The sequence below is a fragment of the Phocoena phocoena genome, chromosome 2 (genome assembly GCF_963924675.1).
Source record: "Phocoena phocoena chromosome 2, mPhoPho1.1, whole genome shotgun sequence".
Taxonomy (NCBI): Eukaryota; Metazoa; Chordata; class Mammalia; order Artiodactyla; family Phocoenidae; genus Phocoena; species Phocoena phocoena.
Genome location: NC_089220.1, coordinates 9,797,424 through 9,824,191, shown reverse-complemented (window position 1 = coordinate 9,824,191; position 26,768 = coordinate 9,797,424). Strand labels below are relative to the sequence as shown.

The window sequence follows — 26,768 nt, the reverse complement described above, 5'->3', positions numbered from 1 at the left end:
AGTGGGAGGTGGCAAGAATTCACTAGTGTCCGGAAGTCTGCCTCAACGCCGGCATCCAAAGCCTCCAACCCTTTACCTCCAAATCCCTCTCCAGCATGACCTTCCACTGTGACCCTACATGAACTTTCTGTTGCTGCAAAACTGGTTTTCTCTTCTTAGAACATACATTTTTCTTTCTTTCCCCCGGTGGCCTTTGCCCATAGTGTGTCTCTTCCACCCTCTCTGGGACTATCTTACCCTCTTTCCCTTTATTTAAGGCTTCCCTTGTTTTCAAGACCCAACTTGAGTCTTGCCTCCTTTGGGTGGGCGTGGGGGAGTTCTACCACTTGCAATTTTTGGTACAGCTTCTTCCTAGACATGTACCACACACAGCCACCCTCTAGGCCTCGACACTGACTTCATTGTGGGGATGTATTGTCACATGTATGGTACATACATGCAGTTAAGGTGGCACTTCTGAGTTTCCCCACCACTTCCAGATTGATGCCTTTTTACGACTGGAGGGCACACTTGTGGGAGTAGGACTTCTGACCTCTAAACAATGCATCATTGCCTCTGAATATTACCCCAGCATTCATCCCACTGACCAAGATTGTGCCTTAAGCCCACTGTCTCACCAGGCCATGTCAACCCTTCCACTTTCTTTGATCTTGTCCTTGGGCGTTTGACCTCCGTTTCTGGATTGGCCCATTATTGCATTGGCCTATCCTCACATCCCTTCTTTTCATAGAACATGTCTTAGAGCCCCTGCCCCGGCTTCAATCTCCTCTCAAGGTGAACTAACTCCTGACAGCGAGGCAACGACGTTTCAGGACGACCTCACTTTGCTGCATAGCCAAGATCGGCCACTATGAAGTGAGAGACTCGCTTATTCCTCCTGATATCCTTTGTGCCTTTTCCTAGGACCCAAAATACACTCAGGAAGGACCAGCAGTGGCGGCAGAAGTGGTGGACGTCTCTGAGGAGACCATAATCGGAGGCTGTCCTCCAAATTTGATACTAGATTGTAGAGTGAATGACTGACCGCTGCTCTGTGTGCTCACCCCCCCACCCCTTGTAAGCATCGCCCCTCACTGTTCACAAAACCCAGGGCCAACTTTATTAGCATCTTTGCACACTGATTCAATGGTCCTCAGAGCAACCCTGAGATGCAGGCTGGTGCTGGCCTTCCTGTTTTTCAGGGAGGGCACAGGACATCCCCTGGCCTCCTACCACCATCACCCCGCAGCTGGGTTGACGACTTTTCCCAGGAAGAGTAGGCTCTGGGTGGTCACCTCCCAAAACAGCACCAGGAAAGGTCGGTTGAAATGGGCGTGTGGGGCTGACGTTGCATTCAGAGACTGGGGCTGGGAGAGGAGGCCGGAGGCCACACCTGCCTCCGTTCCCCGCTCACTCACGTCCACTGCCGCCTTGTGTGACACCTAGAAGGAGAGAAGAGGGGCAGAGACAGCATCGGGGCAGGGCGTTTCCAGGGGCTGATGCCACCTCACGCGGCACGAGGGAGATGGAGGCGGAGTCAGCCCGTTCAGGTCCCGCCTTCCCAGGCAGCACTCCAACCTTTATTTCATTTCCCGCCTCGTCCCGGTTTCTCTGCCTCCATCATTTCCTGGGGAGTCACCCTGACCGTGCTGTTTGTTCTTTGAAGGGGAGACAGATGGGCCTGAACAGGGCTGAAGGCTACCTGAGCATGCACCAGGCTGCAAAAACCCAACAGCGACTTTTAGGGGCATTTCCCAAGCACCTGGGTGCACGTGGCACAGACCCAAGTGTCATTTTCTGCTACGAGCTGCATTTGCCCTCTCTCAGCCTCAGTTTTCTCATCTTTAAAATAGCTTGCTCATCTAATTGGCTTTATTTATTTATTTTTTATTGGAGTATAGTTGCTTTACAATATTGTGTTAGTTTATACCATACAGCAAAGTGAATCAGCCATACGTATACATAGATCCCAATTAGATTAGGAGCTCCAAAACAGAAAGCACTCACGTATTAGAGATATGATGAAAGGTGCTCCCAGCTTAAAAAAGATTTGCATTTTAGAATGTTGCAATTGATGGATCAAGGTCCTGATTTGATAGGGCAAGTATGATTATAAATTAAAGAATCTTTTTAAAAATGGTTCTGAAGAACCTAGGGGCAGGACAGGAATAAAGATGCAGACGTAGAGAATGGACTTGAGGACACGGGGAGGGGGAAGGGTAAGCTGGGATGAAGTGAGAGAGTGGCATGGACATATATACACTACCAAATGTAAAATAGATAGCTAGTGGGAAGCAGCCGCATAGCACAGGGAGATCAGCTCGGTGCTTTGTGACCACCTAGAGGGGTGGGATAGGGAGGGTGGGAGGGAGGGACATGCAAGAGGGAGGAGATATGGGGCCATGTGTATATGTATAGCTGATTCACTTTGTTACACAGCAGAAACTAACACACCATTGTAAAGCAGTTATACTCCAATAAATATGCTAAAAAATAAAATTAAAAAAAAAGAATTTTTTTTAAAAAAACATGAAAAGAAAAATGGACTGCTCAGCCTGAGTCAGTGGTTTTCAAAATAAGCTCAGTGAAACCAGGTTGTCTCATGTGCCAAGCCCTCCACTGGGCTCCATGAAAAGAATTCTGTTTTTTTAAAACCTCATTTTCACACAACTCCTTAGGAAGGATTCTGAGGCTTTAACTAAAAATGTTGAAAAACATTGGTGTTCACAGTCTCTTTCATTTCCATAAAGGTCTATGAAGAGATAAATCTAACATCTGAGGTCACTGTGGAAGAAATTCTGTAAAAAACGAAGCTATTTCTTTTCCTTTTTGTTTACCTTCTCCACAGAGGGCGCACACACACACACACACACACACACACACACACACAAGACCACATCCCTGTTCCTTGGTTTCACATTCCAAATCTCAGCTGGTCTTTCCCAAATAAAAGAGAGTAAACTTTCCTTATGAAATTTCGAATAAAGACCCAACTGATAATGACTCTATCTTAGGAAGATGATGGAAGAACAGAGAAGCGTCTTTTATTGCCTTCCCTCCTGTGGAAAATAGCATTATTATTCTCAAGTATGAACTCTTCCTTCCTGTAGGATCTCATCAGCCCTCGCCCATGCCTTGTGGCTTACAGTATCTCCTGCAGGAGAACACGAGCCCACCCCATTGACGGTGGTCTTGACTGTGGGACTTGCTTTAGCCAATGACTTGTGAGTGGCCTTGACAGAGACCACACGTAAGGAGAAGTGTTAAGAGATATAGCACATTATCTCTGCTTTTTTCCCACTGCTATAAGAATGGTATGTCCCAAATAGGAGCTTCTCCTTTGACCTACATTCTAGAAGGAAGAGAACACGAGAAGTAGATCTGTAGCCAGATGGTAGTGACACACCTCTGACATGTCATATGGCCAGGTAATAAATCTCTGTGATGATAAGGCACTGAGATTTGGGGATCATTTGTTACTGCAGCAAAACTGATGGATATACTTCCTGTTCATGCCCACTACTCTCTACAGCTATAACAAAGGCAGATAGAGTCTCACTACCTGCCCTCGGAGGAAGTTTAAGGGATAAAAACAAGGCTAGTCCCACACCTGGGGAAACTCTGGCTCTGTGGATGACCCTGAATGTGTGTCTACTCTATTCAAGACTCCATCCCTGCTTTGAAGAATATAAAGGTCTAGAAGAAGGGGGTGGGGATGGAAAGGGGGATGCTTATGAAAAGAAGCCTCAAAGATTGTGACATTAAAAAGCCAGAATAGAAAAAAGGGGGAACTTGACTTTCAAATGCACCTCATGTCAGAGGAGAAGACACCCCACCTCTGCCAACACACGTCCACACTCACCGCCTTACCCTGGAGATAGTTCTGTTGAGTTGCCCAGTGATTCCTGAGAAGTCAGCTTCTAAGTTGAATAAGCTGGTGAGACCAATATGGGGGAGTATCTCTTCCAAGTTATATGTTCCAGAAATGGAAAACCTTGGCAAATGCAAATCCAACAGGCTGGGGAGAGAATCAGACGGAGAAGCACTGCTGTCTCATTATCTGTGCTGCTTTTGACCTGTCTGGGGGCAGCCTGAGCTTTGGGAAGGAGATGTGCTTCTCAGAGTGTGGGAACCAGTCTTCTCATGACACTACCTGCTATGCCAGGACATTCCACAACCCAGAGCTTCCTTCTCTTCAGACCTCACAGAGAGTCTGTGTCTGGGTCTGAGAAGACTCCTGGCATAGCCATAGGTCTTCATCTTTGTCACATTTCTGGAGGGCTTTCTAGGTGCCAGACATTGGATTACAAGGCTTCACTGATCGAAGCCATGTAATAACCATGGAAGTTAAGTACTGTTAACATTATCCCACCTCCATATCTAAGTCATCAGCAAGCTCTGTTGGCTCAGATTCTGAACTATATCCTAAATCCATCTACTGGCAACCCCCTAATAGAAGGTACACCATCTCTCACCTGTCTGAGCTTCACGGCCTGTTGAAGATCTGATGAGAGATCATGCATGTACAGTGTGGGCACAAATCAATGGAATAACTCTCCCTCCTGTTATTGTCATGCCTTTGCCATCAGATTGCCATATTCCTTGTGCTACATTCACAAGTTTCTTGTGACCCATAGAAAAGCTGTCCCTTTCTTCCTGAGATTATTCTTCTCTGGAATTATTGTCTGACAGTTGCCATGACACCCGCAAGCTTGCTTATTTAATAGCCAGCTTGGAAACTTCTGCCTCGAATGAATTCAGATTAGACATGCTAATTCAGGTTAGAGCATCTTTACCGGTTTAACTCCGGGGCCAATATGAGGGTCCTGATGTCTAACTGAAATGGGAGGTAGTTGGAAGTCAGGGGTTGAATGGTGAAAAAAAGGAAACAAATGTGGACAACAGAAAACAGGGCTTACTTGACATAATTTTTTCACAGGTAGAACTTGGAGAGTAGGCCCTACCATGGAGGGGGCTTTGAGTACAGTCTAGCTGAGGGGTGTCTGTTAGAGGGCCCAACGCAGAGTAGGTGTTCAATCAGTGTAAATGAAGAAATGGAGTTACCAGGAAGCATGATTCCTCTGAAAAAACTAACCTTTCTCACAGCTGAATGGAGAGAAACCTGGCAGCCTGAATTTTCCATGTCTGAAAGCCCATTCAAATGTTGCCATGATATTGTAACTCTCGGGCACAAGAAATGGTATCAGGGAGCAGCATCTAAGTTTAGAAAAATAACTTGGATTGGTTTTGATTTTTGAAGGTCTAAGTGGGAGGTCAAAAGAGACCCTTCCTAAGGGAAAACCTACTGGTCTAGAAGATCCTATAGTATTTCCTCCTGTGATGGGGGAAGGGGCAGGTTCACTCCAAGGGCGCTTAGGAATATGGGGCTGGAATCAGAAACTGACCAGAGCTATGTAGATTCACAGACAACAGGAATAATACTTTAAATCCTGGCTTCTGTTCTTGACCTGTATCTCTTTTATTTGGTACTTGAATCTCTACCCCAAAACAAAACACCCTTTCTCTATCTTTGATACCTCAATGTCACTGGGGTGCTGAGAGAAGGCTCCCGTGGACATGCAGGTGACTGATGCCTACCAGTCGGTGATGGTGGATTAAAGATGAACATCAAGATGTTTAGTCTATACGCCCCGCGTCCCTTGAATCTGGTGGGTTCTGTGAATGATCTGACCAATAGAATATGGCAGAAATGACACTGGCAAATTTCCGAGCCCAGGCCTTAAGAGAGTGGGAGCCTTCACTTCCTGCCTTTTAGAACGCTCCTTCTTGGGGCCCTGAGCTGTCATATAACAATATCAACTGTGCTGAGCTGCAGAAGCCCAAGCTAGCCTCATGGACGTGCTGCATGGAGAGAGAGAGAGGTGCCTGCTCGGCCCTTAGCTCAGCCAGCCGGCCAGCCCAGCCTCCAGATATCTGAGTGGAGGAGTCTTCAATATTCCCCCCCTGGCCACCATCTGACTCCATCCTTGAGAGACCCAAGTGAGAACCACCCAGCTGAGCCCCGTCCACCACAGAATTGAGAGAGATACCAGATGGGTTTTTTTTCAAGCCATTCCATCTTGGGGTGGTTTGTTATCCAGCAAGAAGTAATTAGAACTTGAGGCCAGATTTTATCCAAGAGTGCCCCATAAAGGAAGATACACTTCAAGAATGGGTAGCTGGAGTATGAAGTCTAGGGAAACCAGAAAAGGCTAAAACCACTGTGAGAAAAACCACAAACCAAAAAGCAAGTGAGATGGAAAGGGGTAGCTAGAGATTCCCCCAAAGTGGCAATTGGCATTTTGATTTTTACAATGTTTTTCTTGGTATTTAATTTTTTAAAGAAATGTTTTAATTAAAACAGAGGCACTCTTAAGAAATACCCACTGTTCTGTAGGGGTCATAATTATTCTTAATAATTGTCCTTGATCTGATTTGTTGCCTACACTTAACTACCTTCTGGTAGTAAATTATTATTTGGAGAAAAAGAGAAGAGCAAAGGCAGAAAGATGTCTGGGAGGGGATAAGAATGATTAATGCCTGGTGAGCACTTCTCCTGCACCAGGTACCAATTTCATATTCTATACATATTAACTCAATTAATCCTCCAACCAACCAATGTGGTGGTTATCATGGCCCTATTGTACATGTGAGGAAATTCAAGGCCTGAAGAGCAAGAATTGCCCAAGACCACACAGTTGGTTAGCTGGTAGGGCAGTGAGCCAAGCCAGGGCTTAGGGTCTTGCAACTGGAGTTGATCAAGGCCTGCTCGAGCTCTTGAACAAAGTCTTTGCACTCTGGCACTTACCTGGGGAGGAGCAGTTGATCCCATTTCCTCAGGGTCTCTGGCTGCAGGGCAGCCTCTACCTGAGCCATCTTTCCCGGGTCAGGGAGGATCAGCAGGGCCAGGGCGTTTCCACTGTATTCCATCTGGAGGATGGTGCAGGCCACCTCCTGGTCGTAGAGGAACCTGTGCATTTCCTTTTGGTGCATCATGGGGATGCGGAGAGAGGTCCTCTCATCCACAAAGAAGCTCTCTTGCTTTGGGGTCTGGTAGCAATTCAAAGGATGCTTCCACTTGGCTTAGAACACAAAACCATGAGAACACACTCTAAGAGAGCAAGTCTAGGCAGACATGCACTAAGCCACGCTGGTTAGAGATGCAGAATCTGTCACAGTCTTGTCCCCGTGTGTAGTATCTCGTCTCTTTCTACTTATAATCTCCACTGCCAACCACCTCCTGACAGCACCGATCTTGGTGACAGGGAGAGGGGGCTGGCTCATCCTGTCCCTCACGCCCACTTCCAAGTGACCAAATACTGCTGATTCTGCCTCCAAAGCCACACCTTGATTTGAGACCGCCGTCTTACTTTGAACCATCTCACTAAGCTAACTTGTCTCTGTTCTTCCACCCTTATTCTCATTTCCCAAATTGTAGCCAGACTGAACTTTCTACAACAGGTATGTCACTGCACTGCTTTGAACGTTTTGGTGATTTGGGGATCCTAAGATAAAGTCTAGGGTTCTCAACACAGCCCCTGATTACTTTTTTTATTACAACTCTCAGCACTCCCACCTAGGCATTCCACTGTTGTGTTCTATGCTCCAGTCCAACTAAATTTGTTTCTTGAAAGTCAACGGTCGCTCTTTTCCTTGGAACTTTCCTCACCTTTGGAGAATCAAAGATGATTCAGACTCAGACCGTAATGGTTGAACCCATGGATGTGAGGGATACACACCAACCCTAGGATAGCGGTTGCCTCTGGGGAGGGATGGAAGGAGGAAAATGGGACCAAGGGATGATTAAAAAGGACTTGAATTGTATCTGCAATATTACATTTTTTTTAAAAAAATAAAAATCTGAAGTAAATAGTAAAAATGTTAATATTTGCTAATTCTTGGTGGGGGGGAGCGCATGGTGGATTTTATGTCATTTTCTGCATATTTCTGTAGGTTTGAAATAGGCAATAATATAAAAAATAAAATATTTCTCTAAAAAATGAAGTATTAATAGAAAAGTGAGATTGAGTGTCAGTGGTATTAAAAATCAAGATAAAAGTAGAATAGGAAAAACATGGCAAGAGAAATCAAATATTGATAAATTACGAAGTAGCCCTATAAGAACATTATTTAAATATACAGAGGCAACTTTCAGAAGAAACGGCTACAGGCTTCTGGATAGGTGCCTTTTAGGGGCAGGGCTGGGGATGGAGGAGCCGGAGGCAGCCCTCACCTTTGAAGAACATGTAATTCAAGAGAACCATGAGCGTGTCTTGGGTGAGCTCCTCCAGGAAGTCCACAACCTGCCCATACGTTTGCTTCTTCACGAAGTCATTTATCTGCCTCCTAGTTGTATTAGAGTCCGTGAAATTGACAGAAAAAGTGAAAGCCCGGTACAGCTCCCTGATGTTGCCCAAAAAGTGCTGCTGTGGCTTCAGCTGCTTGTCCAGGAACAGGGAGTTGCCTACTTTCAGTTCAAGTTTGGGGCTGGGCAGGTCAAGGGTGTGGATGAGGCTCTGGAAGCCCCGATGGATGTCAGCTTCTGGGGTCTCCGTGAGGTTGAAGCCGAGGCCTTCCAGGATCTGAGCTGGAGTGTCAGCTTGCGCTGCCAGTGAGAGCAGGGCCAGGGTGCTGGAGATGCTCACCGGGGAGAAGAAGATGTTTCCTGAGGTTTCTGCTGCCAGCTGCTTATATAGACGCAAAGCGAAGTTGGTAATGGTGGGTGTGATTTTGCGGTAGGCCGGGAGGGCTTCCGAGAGCTGGCCACGGGGAGCTTCAGGCACCCCCAGGCTCTTATCTCCGCGGGCAGGAAAAGGTTGCCAGTAGACAGAGGCCAGGATCCCCGCTCCCAGCAGCCACTGCCACGCTGGCCCCATCCTCTAAAAACAAGATGGTGAACACATCATTCTCCTTCGTAAGTAGCTTCCCAGTGCTTCACATTTACATTCGTCAGGGAATTTACATTTACATTTACATTCGGCAAACCTCCCATCCAAACTGGATCCCACAGAGGTGTCAGGCGGGGTATTGTAGAGCAGGGGTCCCCAACTCCTGGGCCGCACAGCAAGAGGGGAGCGGCGGACAAGCAAGCAAAGCTTCATCTGCCGCTCCCCATTGCCTGCGTTACCGCCTGGACCATCACTCCGCAGCTCCGTCCATGGAAAAATTGTCTTCCACGTAACAGGTACCTGATGCCAAAAAGTTTGGGGACCGCTGCTACGGAGGGTGAGGCGGCGATGAGCCAGCGGGCTCCAGACGCTTTCCCCCAGGCTAGAGTCAGAGCAGCGGCCTCTTGTCTGCTTTACATATTGATTTGCCTGTAAGATTTTGCTGAGAAAAGGACTCTGAGCTATTAAAAAAAGAACTTCTGTGGTCTTTTCTGCCTGCATTCCTCCCTGCATCTATCTTTCCTCCCTCTCTTCCTTCCTTCCTTCCTTCTTTTTCTTTTATCTTTCTCCTTTCCAGTCATTCTTTCAATCACTCGTTAACTTTCAAAGACTGGGGCAACCCTCAATACTAGGGAACAAATGGTCAGGACACTATGACACAAGTGATGTTGGGCTTCCCCTGCACCTAGGTGTTGCCAGTAACTAGAATCTTGCTGACTGGAGGGGAGAGGATGATGTGTGGAACTCCTGGGCCAGGCTCTCCAAGAAAGAGGAGTGCCCTCTACTTTTCTGGTCTCCATTCGCTGGAGTGTGGATGCAACGATCAGCCCTGGGGACCTTGTGGGTGGGCACAGCTCATGAGGAATGAGGGGTGGCAAAGCCACAGGATGGATGGAGCCTGAGGGTGGGGAAGAGACAAGAAAGATCTACTCTGTCTCCATCAAACCTGTTATTTAGATTACCTCTTGTCATGCGCAAGGGCTGAAACCTGTATCTTAGTTGTGGAGAGTTTAAGGAAAGATATCTGTTAAATTGTACCCCCCGCCCCACAAATTCATATGTTGAAGTCCTAATCCCCAGCATGTCAGAATGTGATCTTGTTTGGAAATAGTGTCATTGAGATGTAACTAGTTAATATGAGGTTAATATGGGCCCTAATCTAATATGACTGGTGTTTTTATAAAAAGGGGAAATTGGACACAGACATACACACAGGGAGAAGGAGATGTAAAGATGAAGGCAGAAATCAATCAGGGTGATGCTCTACAAGCCACGGGACACCAAAGATTGCCAGCAAACCCCCAGCAGCCAAGAGAGAGGCCTGGAACAGACTGTCCCTCAGAGCCTCAGAAGGAACCAGCCCTGCCAACGCCTGGATCTTGGACTTCTAGTCCTCAGAGCTGTGAGAATCCGTTCCTGTTGTTTAAGCTGGGTGGAAGTTTGTTATGGCAGCCCCAGGAAACAAATGCAGTAACTCCTGTGCTTTAAGTGATAAAATGTGCCACAAGAGCCTTCGTGTCACCCGAGGGGTTCAAAGTGCTTCAGGGTTGGTGTCCTCCGTAAGGAGTCTCGTCCCCTCGCTACCTTCAAAACTGACCCTTCTGTTGTCCCACTTTGAACCCCTCGGGTGACACGAAGGCTCTTGTGGCACATTTTATCACTTAAAGCACAGGAGTTACTGCATTTGTTTCCTGGGGCTGCCATAACAAACTTCCACCCAGCTTAAACAACAGGAACGGATTCTCACAGCTCTGAGGACTAGAAGTCCAAGATCCAGGCGTTGGCAGGGCTGGTTCCTTCTGAGGCTCTGAGGGACAGTCTGTTCCAGGCCTCTCTCTTGGCTGCTGGGGGTTTGCTGGCAATCTTTGGTGTCCCGTGGCTTGTAGAGCATCACCCTGATTGATTTCTGACTTCATCTTTGCATCTCCTTCTCCCTGTGTGTATGTCTGTGTCCAATTTCCCCTTTTTATAAAAACACCAGTCATATTAGATTAGGGCCCATATTAACCTCATATTAACTAGTTACATCTCAGCGGCTGCCCACAGCTAATCACCCCATCCTTGTTGCTCATCTGTCCTGATAAATTTTGTGTCTTAATCAGCACCTTTAATACCTTTTGCCCAAACCAATGATCTCTGGGTCGCTTACATATTTTTGTAGATGATTTATAGCGCCTGGTGCTCTAAATACCCAACCAAACCCCCAAGGCCAGTTGTCAGGAGGGACGAATCTAGCCGCGTTATCGATTACGTCGAAACACATTTGCTGGTCAAAGTACTGCAGGTAGTTTCCCAACGCCACGTCCCACCCCCTCCAGCACAGCTTGCTGTAGGCCCGCTTAATTTCTGTTCATATTGGGAAGGAGAACAACTTAAAGATTGGTCTGCTCCTGGGGAAAATTAGAAGTACAGCTGTAATAAAACTATTTCCAGTTTATTCTTTTTACCCCAATGAACTCACCACCATTTCTACTTACCGAACCCCCAGGATACCCAAACTTGCAGAGGATCTATTTCCCAGAGGACTGAATTGTAAGTCAGGGGGTCCGGGTTTGAATCAAGCCTCTGCAGTTAAATCACTGGGTGATACTATGTAAAGGAAGCTCTCTGAACTGCAGTGTGTTATTTGTAAAATGCAAATGACAATGCCTACCTCCTGGGGGTGGGGTTGCTTGTGGATTATAAGACGTAATATCATGTATATAGCACGTGGCACATAGGAAGTATGCAGTGTTAATTTTTCACTCCTTTCTACTGAGGCTGGATATAGTTACACCCAATTTATTCCTTTATTCCTTTTCCAGAAAGATCCCAGAGGAAAATTAAGAACTCCATGAATTAATTATAATATCCCTATTTATTATTTCTTTTATGGTAGGGATATTAGCTATATTGTATCATTGGTTCCCAGACAGATTTGTTCTCAAATGCAGGGGGAGGGATGTATGTGAAGCGGGGATAGTATTTGGATCATCTCAAAGCCTGGAGAAGAAGGTACTATTATTGGAGTTTAATGGGAGACAGAAAACTCTCGAAATGCTAGAATAGTCACAGCCAAAGAAGAAGGGTCCATCCCAAATGCCAGCAGTGCCCCAGTGGAGAAAATCTTGCTTAATTTCTTTAAATTGAATCCTTATGAGAACCTTAAGACCTTGGTAATATTATCCCTGGAGAGAAACACCTATTAAGGAGAGAAACACATAGTAAGTGGCAGGGGCATGATTCAAATTCCAGACCAGGCCCCCGAATCATCACTCTTTCATATAACAGAGTTTCCAGTAAAGTTGCTGCAACAACTTTATCATTTTGTTTTGGGTTGTATTGTTCTGTTTTCTTGTCTAACTTCAAGGAATACTGGGAGTTTCTCAAAAAATTTAAAGGCCAAGTTATCCATAAAATGTTATTTAAAACCTGAAGTTCCTACTTCAAGCCTTAGAAGGAGTACATCATCACGTTTTTCCTTTAGGGGACTCAGTTCTCCCATTTATTCTGCCAAAGTGAGAGAGAGAGAGAGAGAGAGAGAGAGAGAGAGAGAGAGCTGTCACCCCCGCCTTCATTTCAGACACAAGCGTGGTACTCACAGCAAGGTCCCTGGGCTGGGGGCCCTGGGTCTTCAGCGCTGCATCACCTCCTACCCACAGGAAAATAGTGTTTGAAGGTCATGGCAGCCTAGTCAATATTTGTCAGGTCAATTCCTGGAACCGGTATGAAAACAGGAAGTGACCTTTTCTTCAAAGTTTCTGCCCTGCCAGCCTGTCCTACAAAGTGAATTGTGACTCTGGACCCAGCTTGGTTTGAAGATGTTCTCATGTTGGAGATGGCAGCAGGGGGTCGTGATGTGGAAGCTGCCGATCCATTACCTGTGTGTGGTGTATTCCAGGCAGTTTTCTTTAGGAACCACCCTCACAATATTAATGTGAAATGTTAACTATACCTACTGTGATCATTTCACAGTATCTGTAAATCAAACCATTATGCTGTATACCTTTAACTTATACAGTGATGGATGTCAATTATTTCTCAATAAAACTGGGACCATTAAAGAATGCAAGAGGCATGATTCTCTCTACTTTACAAATGGGAAGCTAAGGCCCAGTGAGGTCAGTAACTCGTTCGCTCACTAAGTGGGTGGTGGAGCCATCCTCAGAAGACAGATCTGACCCGCCGGCTGAGGCCTTCACTACAACACTAAACCATTCCAGTATTTTACTGGTGCTTTAAATAAATATGATCCATGTACAGGAAAAAAAAGACTGGAAGGAAATTCAGAGAATAGAGCAAAATTTTCTCTCCCGCCATATCAAAAGCTTTGTAAAGTGGGATCATTGATTTTTTTTTCTTTTTCTTTGCAGTACGTGGGCCTCTCACTGTTGTGGCCTCTCCCGTTGTGGAGCACAGACTCTGGATGCGCAGGCTCAGTGGCCATGGCTCACATGGCTCCCGGACCGGGGCACTGAACCCATGTCCCCTGCATCGGCAGGCGGACTCTCAACCACTGCACCACCAGGGAAGCCCGATCATTGATTTTTGTTTACCTAAGATCTAGAACCAAGCGTGGAACTAAATGAATATTTTTTATGAGTGAGTCTTTTGGTGATGGAATTGGGTAATTTTTATGTTCTTTGTAGATTTTTGTCTTCTCTTAATTTCTCAAAAAGAGCATGTATTTTATTTTTAACAAAAAACAATAAAACATTGTTAAAAAGTAGAATTATTTAATTGTACATGTAAAGCAAAATAAAAGCTCATTCAGGTCGGCACAGTGGTTCCAATCAAAAGGCACTTTAAAACATAAAGGCTCCTAGGATACTGAATCTGATGCTATGATAGGGTGGGGCTGGAGGTACCTCTGGCCTGTCTGGTGTGCTGAAGCCCCAGATGGAGAGCAGAAGGTACTCACAGTAGGACCCAACAGGTGTGTGCTGGAAAGGTGAAAGCCAAGGACACTTTGGCCAGGCACTGATGGAGTCTGGTACACCCACTGATGTTTGAGACGCTACCCCTGGGTCTAGAACAGTGCCAAGAACTTTCTGGGTGCTTTATAAAGACACATTTGCAGTATGAATAAACAAAAAAATTGAAGTACACGGCCAGAGTTCCTTTCTCACCTAAGAGGAATCCAGTTCACTCTTGGCTTGCACATAAATTACTTGGCTCTTTACAATCGTGTGTCACACGCTAGGGAAGAAGAAACAATCCCGGGAGACTAACATTTTGGAGTCTATTACAGACCCTGCCACAGTAGAGACCCTCACAGAGCTGTGGTGGGAATGAAACGTTTGTACATGGGCAACGTTTATGCAGTGCCTGGCCCAGAGCAAGGAGAGAGAGAGAAAGACAGAGAGAGGGATTTTAAGGAATTGGTTCACACATGTGATTATGGAGGATGGCAAGTCCAAAGTCTACAGAGTAGCCTATCAGCCTGGAGACCCAAGAAGAGTGGACATTGCAGGTCAAGTCCGAAGGCTGCCTGCTGGTAGAATTCCTTCTTGTTCAGGGGATGTCAGTCTTTGTTCTATTAAGGCCTTCAACTTATGGAAGGCAGTCTGCTTTACCCAAAGTCCACCAATTTAAATGTTAATCATCCCCCTAAACACCCTCACCAAAACATCCGGAAGAATGTTCAACCACATATGAGGGCACTGTGGCCCAGGCAAGTTGACACATAAAATTGACTATCACACACGTCATGTGTTAGTAGGAAAGAGGATTGAGTAGCACCTCCTTGGGTTGCTTGGTTTCCTTCCTGGAGTGCAAACCTTTGACCTTGGTGCACAGACACCTCACCTGTGTGTCCAATCTCAGAGGCAAAGGGCAGGAAAATGTGCCCTTGCACATATGAAAGCAAACGCCTCTCACCATCAACCTTGGAATCACACCAGCTCACTGCTGCAGTCATAGAAAAAGCCTACCCTGGCCTCTAGTGAAGACACCACATTTGTGGCACCAAAGTTTGTGAGATGGCACAGCTCGCCATGAGCTTGGGCAGATGGGCTTGGTTAAGTCTGCAGAGTTGACCTGGGTGCTGACTGCTTCTCAGTCGTTTCCCGGGCTTTTTCCTATATGTGCCAATAATCTTCTTGTTTCACGTGCCACTGCCTACCTCCCTTTAGCGTGTGGGACACTGGACCCTCAATATCCTCTACTAAATGGGTCCAGGCCCCCAACATCCTCACGAGCACCTTCCCCCTCTGCTTCTGCCGTGGATCTGCTTGGAAATAATACATACACGAGCATGGATCTCTAGCCCTTCCTCCCTCTGGTTATGCTGTTGACTCACTTCCTGCGCATTTTCTAGAACAATCCACTTTACTGTTCCTCTCTCGAGCTAGCCTCCTTATTGAGCTACTTCTCCAAGCTGCTCTTGTGGCCCATCCCCAGGCCTCTCCTTTCTTGGATCTTGGGCTATAAGTGGTGATGCAAGTGACAAGCTCCTTTCTTGGGCATTTGAGCATCCTTGTTAAAGGAGTGAAAGTTTTAGCCCTGAAGTGACTCCTTTGGTAGTGGATGGAGTTCCTTCAGGGTCACATCGTTCCCAGAAGAGAATACTTGGGTTGTGTCCTAAACCCCACCACAGAGGGACTTCTGTGGTTTGGGGTGACCAGCCCTCTCTCATCCAGTCCAAGGCTCCCGGGTCTAATTGTGGGCCCCCAGGTAGCTCTGGCTTGGTCATGTCATCGCATGGCTCTGCAGTCAGTCCCCCCTGCCCCATCTTTGGCCTCCAATCTCATTCCTGGCCTTGTGTTTTCAGCACTGAGCCTGGGCTCTCTACCAGAAGAGTTTTATTTCACCCTCTGTCCTAGTCTGCTGCAGTTGCCGCTCTGAGCTAGCCCACCCAGGCAAGGTCCCGCCTCTTGGGTGTCACTCTTGGGTCAGTCTGTTTGGCCAGTGTCTTTGCCAGCTGTGCCCATGGCCTCTGGATCTGACTTCCCTAGTCAAATGTCTGGTTTCCATCAGACTCCATGATCCCTCCCATATGTCCAAGGCAAGTCATGGCCAGCCAGCTAGTTCCCAAGTCCCAGCCTCTCAAACACACACACACATACACACACACACACACACACACACACACACACACACACACACACACAATCCTGTTTTCCCCTCATCAGTTTTAGTTCGTTTCCAGTAGGGGGCAATAATAACTCCCTCATAGAGGGTTGTTGTAAAGATGAAAAGAGACTAGAGCATGGGGCAGAGAAGATGCTGCCAACATATCTGGGATCCTCTACTTCTCCGGGTATCCCCATTTCCCCCTGGAGCTGGGTGAACACATGGAAGCCCACTGAGGTGTCTGTGGGTACCAACCCTCTTCCCAGCCTCCTCTCTGCGGTGGGACCTGCCTCTGCCCCAAGCTGCCTGGGGGAGTTAGTACAGCTCCTCTTGTACAGATGAGACGACAGGCTCTGATTCCAGCTAGACAGGAAGCAAGGCTAATGAGACAGCCACCGACGGAAACAGCTCCCCCGCACCTGCTCAGCCCCCTCAGAATTGCTTCCCTGCCTATGTCAGCCTTCTTCCGGGACAGAAGGTGCCCCAGCCAGTTGTCTCTGGCAGGCCCTCAAGCTGCTTCTTACTTGCTCTGCTCTTGGCCAGAAGACCAGCAGTGGCCCTCCCCACTCCGTTCCCAGACCACACTTGTGAGTCTCGGCATTTTAATGCACAGGGCGGTGAATTGTATTCATTTTATTCATGACCAGCTAAGTTCCTGCAGTACAGCCTGGCCCCTCTACTCAGTTTTGGGGTTTAAGACTTTGCCCACAAAGAGGTCTCTTTGAGTCATCTGATCCTCCACAAACAGCAAGAAGGGTCTATTGAACTTCACGACCACAGGGACCTCCTTCGTGTCCACGGGGACCTTCCACACGTCCGCGTCCTTGGCTGCATCCGTGAGTAAGCCATGCTCGCTCACCTCTATCTCGGCTTGATGCACGGCCTGGGAGAGACAGTTTCCTTCTCAGCTCTGGGAGTGAACTCACCTGGCTGGCTGGAGAGCAAGCCGGGGCGGTGTGCCCAGCTATCTCCTGTGCTCAAGATCAGGGAGGCAGCTTCCCTCCATGGCCGATGGCAGGTGGAGGAAAGCTGACTTCCATTCCTAGAAAACCACCCTCAGCTCCCAGCAGCTGGGTTCACCATTGAAGGCCAGATGTCCCCGAGTGGGGTTGATACTAGGGTTGGTAATTGTTGAGTTCAGACTTTTTCAGCACAGGGCAGACAGCTCAAGGTGTTAACATGTTCAAAAGGCAGGAAAGGGGAATAAAACACAGAGGAAGGCTGGGTGGTCTGTAGGCTTAGAAAAAAATCCCATAGAACGACTGAGAGATAGTCATTTCCAACACTTTCAAGAAGAATGTGATAAAAACTACTAGGGGGCTAGTTGTTCTTGTCTCCATCCATGCAAGGACAATTTAACCTCCGTGTAAAAGTGTTTGTGCCGGAACATGCATGTTGGCCTCCCTGATCTGCAAGAGGCCCTGCTGGGGAACGTGGCCATGACATTGCTTGCATTACCGGTGATGGATTCAACATCTCTCAAACCCAGCCCAACAACCAGCACTCAGGGCACACCTGCCGGGTGGGTTCTGTTTGAATTGGACACGGTAAGTAGTGCTTACACCCACTGGGCCACGGGAAGCACGGCATCCCCTCGGGGTCCCAACCCTGGGAACTCCATCCAGTGTCTGTGAGTGACAGGTTCATCATCTCCCAACTAAAGAACAGGACCCCTGCCCTGTCCCAACCCCCAAGGTCATTGGGAGACTGGAGCAAGAAAAACCATGAAAAAGTGCTTTGTAATTTGTCAGGTGCTGTATCGCGGGGAGGGATTGTGTTTGCTACTTATGTCCTGGGCAAAGTCCTCAAAGTATCCTTGCCCCTATGGTGCCCACATAGCAGCCAGCCAGTTAGTGACCTTGGTGGAGTCATTGGAGGGCAGCCCCTGTACCCACCAGGATGAGTAAAATTATCTCATAAATAAATGTTCCCCGGCATCTGGATGTCTAACTGGCACCTCAAGTTTAGAAAGCCAGTCTCTGTCTGCTCCCCCAAACCACTCCTGCTCCATCTTTCCTGCCTCAGGCGTTGGCTCCATCGTTTCCCAGGCTCCAGCTTACAAGCCCGACTCTTCCCTCCCTGCTCCCCAGCTCTGTCTTCAAAAGGCACACAGAGCCTTCTCACCACAGCTAACCCTCCCTCGAAGGCCCCATCCATCCTCCATTACCTCTCACCTGGGTTACCCGCCAAACTTCCTAATGGGTCCCCCTCTTCCTCCAGGACCATTGCCTGTTCTCCGCGCGGCAAGAAGTGGTCTTTTGTAAAACATATGTCAGCTCATGTCAGCCTCGGTGGTCTCCCATGTCAGTCAGAATAAACCCCTGTCCTGTCCAGGGCCTGGGACACCTACATGACCTGGTCCTGCCTGACTTCTGCCCTCACCTCCTACCAGGCTCCATCTTACTCAGCACTCTAACTGCCTGGGCCTTCTTGGGGTTCCTCAGAAATTTCAAGTTCACATTCCCTTAGGATACACTTGCTCTCTTTGTCTGGAACACACGTCCCCAGGTACTTGCCCCCTTCTCTCTCCTGCCCTTCATTCAGGCCTTGGCATAAAGGCCAACCCAGGCCTTCTCAAGCCTGCTCACTGCACCCCAGCGTGCCGTTCCCAGTTTCTCTGCTTTCTTTTCTTCACAGGAAGTATCACTGGGGGACGTAATACATATCTGTCTGTTGGCGTGCTCACTGTCTACCCCGCCAATAGAATGGAACGGCTACGAGAGTAAGGTGTTGTCTGGCTGGCTCACGACTTCACCCTCAGTGCCTCCAGTGCTTGATGCAATTACTTTTGAGTGAGTGAATGACGAAAGAACCCCCAAAGCCCAGGGACCCAGTCAGATAAGAGTTATAACTGCTGTATAAAAAAAAAATGTTTCTCAATCAGGACTGTGGTGGATGAAACAGAGACTCTAGAAATTGCCCCACTCACCTCCAAAATAGATAGAGAAGCCTTCTTTGTGATGCTCTGGGTGGTCGCTGTTGTAGTAGGCACATCTTTGACATCAATCTTGGGAAGCAGATGTTTTAAGTTTATCTTGGAGGAGATCTTGAACTTGGGCAAAACTAAGTGCACCAATCTGTTGAGAATGAAATCGACAAGGAAGCTGAACAATGTCCCTCTCCTGGAGTCTAGGGGAAGCACCTGGCTTAGGCTGAAAGACCTCTTCCGAGTGAAAAGGTAACAGAAGTGTTTGTTTTGAAGTGCTGGGTTGGGGAGAGATTAAAGATGCCAGGGTATGAGCTGCAATGCTGAATTTCCAAGCAAACCACTTACTCAAAATATACCTTGCTATTCAAATGATTCCCTTCACAGGCTCTCTATGCAAGAGAAGATGAGGGTCAGACCAAGAGCATCCAGCCCTGAGTCCCTCCAACCCTTCTTCTGGAAGCAGGGGTTTAAATTGGGCAATGACCCTAAATGTGGTGAGGGAGATGGAGGGCATGAGGTCCCTGTGCTGCAGGTAGAGCAGAGGGAGTTTTCACAGGAGAGGAAGCTCCAGCCTGGATGATAAGCTTTCGAACAGAGAGGACTCTTCCCTCTATAGACCAGCCACTCTATGACTAAGGGAGAGTATCAGAACGCGTAGTGCCAGCCCTCCCACCCGACATTTTAGACTATGTCAGTGCGGTGTTGAGCTTCTGATGGGCTAGCAACCCGTTCAGTTGGGTCTCTCTACTGCTGTACCCCCTCTGTCCCAACCAGGAACGTTGTGGTAGGTACAACCATGGCAGAAGATGGCAGACCCCCTCTGCCGTGGCCCTCAACTGTAGGAGTAAACGCTGTTGAGAGATTTCTTCCCAATCTACACATTTACTGCCTGAAGACTGTCTCCCCAACCCTGCCGCTCAGAGCAGTGGGCCATTGAAAATCACGATTTCACTATTTAATTTACCCACATTCGATGGGACCTCGGTGAATATCATACCCAAGCTCGGTTAGTTCAATGCTCCCTTCCAGGAATATGCAGCAGGAACCGAAAGATGTTCAGTTCAGTGTGGGGAGGAGCATTTGATCGAATGAAAGAGAGCCATGCCTGTCTACAGTGGTCTCAGCTTGAAATTTACCTGTTTAGGCTCCTCCCCGACCGTCATAACTAACTAAGAGCCCTAATTAATACTTCACAATTGAATTCTCTGATGTCACCCTACTCATTATCTCCTTAGTTCTGACTACAGTTTGAAATTGTGTATTTGTTAGTTGACTTTCTACCTCTTCCACCAGACCGAAAATTCCACGATAGTAGGGAAGTGTTTGGCTAACCATTATATTCCCAGCACCAAGCAGTTTCTCGCATACAATAGGTGCTCAGAAAATATTTTTTGGGTGAGTGGATCACGGGCTAACATGTGTGTGAAAAGCTGGTTTGCTGAGCTAGAGAGGTTAGAAGCAAGGACTGGTGACACCAAGAGAGATGGGGCTCTGGGTGCTCTTGTAGTCCCTTGTTCCAATCCCTCATGAGATCTGGCTGTGCTTATTCCCTGGGGTTCCGTGAAATTCCTATGTATCTTCCCAATAAACTCCTCTCTTTACCCATCCTGAGCTTGTATGAAGTGGGTTTCTGATGCTGTACATGTGACAAAAAGAACCATAATTAACAGTTTAAGGGGCTTCTGGCTGGTAAGGGGACTCAGGCTGCTATTCTTTCTGTTTGGTTTGTTTCATTTTCTACAAATATGCTAGGAAATAACCAGATGCCCAACTCCCCACCCCCCGCCACAATAAGGCTTTTACATAGAGGAATTGAGGGCTGAGCAAAAATGCAATGCAATAGAATGTTCCTCCAGAACAGGATACCTGAAGTCACTGGCTTTCTGAAGTCTAGCTCGCTTAGCAGTTATCTCTTTTAGAGCAAAGTGGAACTGCCCTACATCTGGGAGCACAAGAATGATGGACACATTTCCTTTGTAAGGCATCTTAACCATCGTAGCAAGCAGCTCCTCGGAGCGGCCGTAAACCATCCGCTCTGTCTTCCTCATCATGTCCACCTGCACTTTGGTGTTTTCATTCACAAAGAAGTCCTCCTTCTGCGTGAGGTTGCTCTGAAAAGCTCTTTCCCAAATGCCTGGGGAAATCAGGAAGGAAAAAGTCAAAGAATGATCTGGCGGAAAATCATCACCACCCCCAGGTTCGGGGACCCCAGAGGTCATCAGCTTGGGAAGGAAGCAGTCTATTGTTGGTGATACCTTGACCATAGTGAACAGAATATTTAAAATTCTAGACTGGTGCAAAGGAAAGAAAAGCTAACACATGATTTTCAAAGATGTTCACCATAGAATTTCTTTAAATCTGTGTTTCTCAAAGGATGTTTACCAAAATACCTGCCTCTGGAAATATAACACCAAGAAAGGATTCTGTCATCAAATAATTTAGGAAACATTGACCACAGCAACCCTTCTTTGAAAACTCCCACTGCATTTGAGTGTATTAAGAGTTCAAAGAAGTCCTATGGTAAAGAAATCTGTTTAAAATTTATGTAACTTATTCCAGGAGGGAAACTTTTCATCAGAAAGACACACACCTGCGCATACATGCACACCCCTGCGTGAACTCCTACTTTAGCTAATGCACTTCCCCAGTGGATTTTAAAAAAGATTCAAGGTACACACCAGTTAAAAAATGCATGTCACCCAGAGTGACGGCCATCTAGTTTGGTCTGGAAAATCTCTGCAAGTGTTAGCCTTGTTTCTGATTCTATAGCCAGGCTTACGGTCCTCTCCGTTCTGTTTTTACGACTTGCCTTCTAAAGTGTGATATAGATAAAGCTTTTAAGAGGGAATCATACCCGATAGTTCTCTGAAGCATACAGAGACATGATCCCTCCAAGATCATTTGTGGAGCACTTTCTATGTCCTAGGCACCTAGTCTGGAACTGTGAGTCCAAATATGAATAATGGTCCCAGTAGCCTGAGCAAACATCCTGTGCTGGGAAGCATTGTTTTATGAGCATTTCCTTCGCTTATCATGTAAAGAACAAACAATCTGCATGTCCTGGTAGGAACCCTGTTTAATCCACAACAGTTTATCCATTAATTGACTCATTCAAATCTGAAATTTCTTGAACTCAAAAAATGTGCCAGGTACCATACTGAGAACTGAGGTTATAGCAGTGAATAAAACAGAGGACCTGTGTCCTCATGGCGTTTACTTTCTAAGGGGGATACAGAGAGAAAAGCAATCCACCACTGTAAATGGTTAAAAGTGTGATGAGCATTAGGAAAGGTGCAAGTAAAGAGCTGAGTGCTAGCATGGAAGCACTTCCTTTGAAAGACCAGGGAAGGCCTTCTTGAGGAGGGAGCATTGAGGCTGAGGCTTAAAAGAAGAGGGTGCTCCATCTGGCAAAGAAGGGGAGGAAGAACATTCCTAGGGAAGGAACATCATGGACTAAGACAGGAAAAAGCAGGATGCATTTAAGGAAGAAGGGAAGGTCTTTGTTGGCAAAGCATAACAATGAGAGGGATAGTGATGGGGAGACACTGGAGGGATCAGCAGGTCTCAAAGCACGCACAGCTGGGTCTGGGTGGGATTGCATTCCAAGTGCATCAGGACACTATGGAAGGGCTTCAGATGGGGGAATGATGTGATTTATGTTTTAAGAAAATTGTTCTGGTCCTTTAATGGAGAAGGGATTGGAGGCAGGCGCGAATGGAAACAGTCATTAGACAGCTGGGGCAAGTCATCTAGGCAAGAGATAGTGGTGGCCTTGGCTACAAATGTGGTAGACCAGATGGTGAGAAGCGAACACACTCCAGATCAGCTCTGCAGGCAGAAGCCATAGGACTTACTGTGTTCTTGAATCTGGAGGCTGGAGGGGAGGTTTTTTCAGGAGAAGGTGGGTGAATGGCATTGTGATTCTCTGAGGCGAGCAGATGCTGGGCATGGTTGGGGGGATTGTGTTCGAGGGTCTGTGAAATGTCCCCAAAGGAATGTCAGTAGGCAGATGAGTATTAGAGTCTGGATCTCAGAAGAGGTGGTCCAGGCTGCATCTAGAGTGTGGGGAATAGTCCGAGTACAGATGATGTTTGAGTTCGTGAGCTCAGGTGAGGCAGGAAACAGTTGTAGAAGTCAGAAGAGGAGAAACCAGCAAAGGAGACAAAAGAGGCATGAGCTATGGGGTAAGAGGAAAGTGGAGGGAGTCCTTGGGCAGGCAGGATGGAAGGGGACCTGCATTGAGGAAGGGGAGGGGACAAACACTCCTTCACTGTGACCAGAGGGGAGAGTGAGAGGAGAGGTGTGTGAGCCTTGGGCAGCACATGGAGGACATCCTGTCAGAACTGCTTTCTTGTCCCCATTCGGGCAGGAGGCAAGGCCATTGGCTGAGAGTCCATGGCGGAAGGAGACTGGTAATGCTAAGTGGAGTAAGAGGGTATAAATAGATTCCAGTGAGCGGTAACTCTGAGCCCACCTGAAGAAACAAGGGCAACGTCAAGATCTGTGACCCGGAATTTAAACTGCTAGTTTAGACACCTGGTGTGTGAGCCTGAATTCAACAATGGACAGAACTTCGAAAAGCATCTCATCTCACGCTGATCTGACCTTACAAAACAAGTGAATTAACCAACGCTCATGCCTCTGCAAAAAGATTTCTTTTTCCCTTTTTTACCAGCAAGAGTCATTGCCTTTTTACTCCAAAATATCTTAAGCACGGCAAACAAGATGACTGAGAAGATTAAGAGGAGAAATACTGAAAAATGTTAGACAACACAATGATATCAAAGTCAATTTAAAAAGTTTTGGATCTACTGGTTTCTGGGAAAATGGGATATACTGACAAATTTTTTTTTTCCTGACTTAAATCTTTTAGGAAACACAAGGGCAAAGTTTACCCCAAATGAGAATTCATGCATTTAATAAACCTCACCTTTGAAGAAAACATAGTTGACAAGACATAGGACAGTCTGAGGGTCCAGGTGGGTGATTAAGTCTTTGATTTTCTTATGTATCTTTTCAGCCACATAGTGATTGATGGCCTTCTTGGTTTTTTCTGTATCTTTAAAGTCAATCGTCTGGATGTCCACTTCATGTACTCTGTCTATCTCCTGCAGAAACATCTGCTTGATCTTCCTGTTGTTATCGATAAAGAGAATGTCCTTGTGCTTCAGTTCCTCTTGCTTCACTAGCTCATTCCACGTCTGGATAAGATGCTTGTCCTTGTCTAACACTTGAATTTTTCTGAGGTCAAGTCCCAGGTCCTCAATGAGGTTGGTGCGCGTTGTGGATTTGATCCCCAGGGAGAGGGTGACCAGGGCGATGGTGATGGCCACAGGGGAGAAGATGATATTCTTTCTGGGATCCTCAATTATCAAAGCCTTGAACAATTCTTGGGCAAGCGCCTTATGGCCAGCTTCCGTCTTCTGGGAGAGAGATGGAATTTTCTTTAATAAGACTAGGTTGATATTCTGTTGGGAGTCTTGTTGCTTTTCACAGAAGATGCTATGAAAAAGGCCACAGAGGATGAGGACCAGAGACAGCACCAGATGTATTTTCCTGTGGGACATTTCTGCAACAATCCAGAGCTGTTATTGGAAGGAAGAGGTATACGGGTGAATCTTCTATGGAACGTGTTCTCAATGCTGAGGGGATTGAAAAAGGCTCGTTCTTACCTGGGTGCAGTTCACCTGGGTGGGGTTGCTATTTGTCCTTAATTGAAGGATCCTAGCTAAGTCTAACAAGGAAAGGCTAATGAGTATTCTGGAACATGACTTCAGACAAAGGTAAGTGACCTGATTAACAGGGAATCAGTTCTGCCCCTAGCCTACTCTGCAAGGGGGTCTTCTCCATCCACACTGGGGTTTCTTCTATCCTTTTTGCTTGCTCTTCTTCTTTCTTTTTTTTTTTAATACAGAGGTCATGACAAAAATCCTGAAAAGTGTGGAAAGGAAAGAAACAAGAGGAGAGAGAGAGCACAGATTGTAGATTCAAACATCTGCAGAGATCTGGCCAGAAATACCCACGTGGAAAGACAGCAAGTGTAATGCAATAAGGTGTGCTGGGGACTGTGGAAAATGGGTCATCGTGGCCAGGCTGAAGAGGCAGGTGTCACTCAGCTCCAGCTGTGATTAGTGGCAGTGCTGGGTCAGTGGTGCCGGAATTTTTTTTGTTTCTGAAGCATCTAGAAATCCATATTTTTACATGAAAATTCAATCTTGCCAAAAGCAACTTGCTAGTAGCAGCTGGCCCAGATGCAACCCAGCCAGATCTGGCTTTAGAGCTGCCAGCGTGATTTCTAAAGTAAAGCCCAGGTGGTGCTCAGGCGACTTGGACATCAGCTGAATCAAGGGCCTGGCAAAGGTCATCTCAGGAAATCCTGGTCACCTCACTTAAGCTCTCCCTGTGTTCACAGCTATGGTCCCTCACCCACTGTCAGGGCAAAAACCCTCTCTGCCCCCGTAAGTGCCCCCCATGATTGACTGAGACCAAAAGTCAGGCCTTGCATCTGAAGGGGGCACCAGTGGTGGATTTCTGGCCCCAGTGATGGGAAAGGAGAAGATGAGAACGAGGACCTGAGCTTGCGTTCAAGTTTCACCTCTTTAGGGCAGGGCCAGGTCCTCCCTTCCTTATTTTCCTACAGTAACCAGCTCAGCTCTGGGTACAGGGTCCACTTCCCTGCATCATCACTGCCACCACTGGTGACCTTTTTCATGGCACTAAGGCAGATGCTACTTGAACCATAGCAAAAGAGCAATAAAATACCTACCCATGTGGACCCTCACTGTCCCCAAGAGGAGAAAGATGACTTACCCTCCAGGAGAGCCTGCTGTTGTCTATTGCTGCTGTTCTCTGCATCCATCAGTGACTTATTTATACTGCCACTGGTGTAATGAAATGGATAAACCTGAATTAATATTAACTTGGCCAAAAGATTGTGTTCAAATATTGTCCAGAACAAACAAGAGATGAATCATTTCAGTTCCCAGTGAGACAATAAACAAATTAATGGATTGTTGTACCGTTTGAGCTACTGTTCATTAAATTACTCCTGTGTTATTTCAACAAACACTTACTTAGCTCCTACTAAGAGCCATGCTCTGGGCTAGGGACTGGGGGAACACAAGGCTTCAGGCCTGACCTCCACCCTTGAGGAGACTTCACCCTTGAATTCAAGGAGATCTTGGTTTTGAGGAAGAAACAAACATGTAAAAGGACTGTGGGCTACATTTTGACTAGTTCATGGAGAGTCCGCATTACCAGTAAGGGGCTGTGCATGGAAAGAGAAGGGCACAGTTAATAATTTAGGACAATTAGGAGAGATTGAGTAACATTTCCTCTAAGTCTTAAAAAAATACACAAGAGTTAATGTATTGTCCAGGAAGCCTGAAGAGGGAATTCTAGATGCTGGGCTGGGGTGAAGTTCCCTGGGGGAGTGGTGGTCAAGGCTGTGTGTGCAGGGTTTCTCCAAGTCTAGGAGAAATTCACTTCTGGCATGGTGGAGTGAGGTGAATGCCAAATGTTCTCTTCAATAGCTACTAAAGAGGTGGACAAAATGGTCAAAAACAACCGCTTCGGTGCTACAGAAAATCCACCAAGGGCCCACAACAAACAGATAAGTGTTCATTCATGAAAAGTACTGAACTCTGTGTAAGAACAGAGTGAGCCTGTGACATGCTTGTCTGGGGCTGCTTCCACCCTAATCCAGCTCTTCTGGTGGGTTGTCTAACCAGAGTGGGGTTGCTGTCGCCAGAGCAGACTCACTTGACTTGGAGCATTGTCAGTTAAAGTGATGACATCGGTGGCAAGCAAAGTGTGTGTGAGTGTGGGTGGGGGCAGTGGTTCTGTTAGCCTGGAGTTGTGTTTGGAGCAATAAAGGGACTAATGGATTAGCAGGGGATTAAACAGGGAGTCCCAAGAGG

At 46.9% G+C, this 26,768-nt stretch overlaps 2 protein-coding genes across 2 annotated transcripts; both read right to left on the bottom strand.

Moving 5' to 3' along the window:
- Positions 1–1,076: 1,076 nt before the first annotated feature.
- On the bottom strand, positions 1,077–12,603 carry SERPINA11 (serpin family A member 11). The gene is made up of 5 exons (XM_065871972.1): positions 12,449–12,603; positions 8,213–8,858; positions 6,788–7,061; positions 3,850–3,997; positions 1,077–1,421 (listed from the first exon to the last, which is right to left on the bottom strand). The coding sequence occupies exons 2-5, from the start codon at positions 8,853–8,855 to the stop codon at positions 1,218–1,220; spliced, it is 1,269 nt and encodes a 422-aa protein (XP_065728044.1). The 5' UTR covers positions 8,856–8,858; positions 12,449–12,603; the 3' UTR covers positions 1,077–1,217.
- Positions 12,604–16,596: 3,993 nt separating this feature from the next.
- On the bottom strand, positions 16,597–24,416 carry LOC136118722 (uterine milk protein-like). The gene is made up of 4 exons (XM_065871990.1): positions 23,780–24,416; positions 20,716–20,983; positions 18,850–18,997; positions 16,597–16,803 (listed from the first exon to the last, which is right to left on the bottom strand). The coding sequence occupies exons 1-4, from the start codon at positions 24,414–24,416 to the stop codon at positions 16,597–16,599; spliced, it is 1,260 nt and encodes a 419-aa protein (XP_065728062.1).
- Between the last annotated feature and the right edge of the window lie 2,352 nt (positions 24,417–26,768).

What these genes read in the sequence shown, in the direction of transcription:
- SERPINA11 (XM_065871972.1), bottom strand. Translation starts at nt 8,855, where the DNA reads ATGGGGCCAGCGTGGCAGTGGCTGCTGGGAGCGGGGATCCTGGCCTCT. An exon ending in GAATTACATGTTCTTCAAAG is followed by an intron (nt 7,062 to 8,212) that starts GTGAGGGCTGCC and finishes TTGTGTTCTAAG; the next exon opens with CCAAGTGGAAGCATCCTTTG. An exon ending in TCAACAGAACTATCTCCAGG is followed by an intron (nt 1,422 to 3,849) that starts GTAAGGCGGTGA and finishes CTCTCCTTCTAG; the next exon opens with GTGTCACACAAGGCGGCAGT.
- LOC136118722 (XM_065871990.1), bottom strand. Translation starts at nt 24,416, where the DNA reads ATGTCCCACAGGAAAATACATCTGGTGCTGTCTCTGGTCCTCATCCTC. An exon ending in CAACTATGTTTTCTTCAAAG is followed by an intron (nt 20,984 to 23,779) that starts GTGAGGTTTATT and finishes TGATTTCCCCAG; the next exon opens with GCATTTGGGAAAGAGCTTTT. An exon ending in CTTCTCTATCTATTTTGGAG is followed by an intron (nt 16,804 to 18,849) that starts GTGAGTGGGGCA and finishes TGTCTCTCCCAG; the next exon opens with GCCGTGCATCAAGCCGAGAT.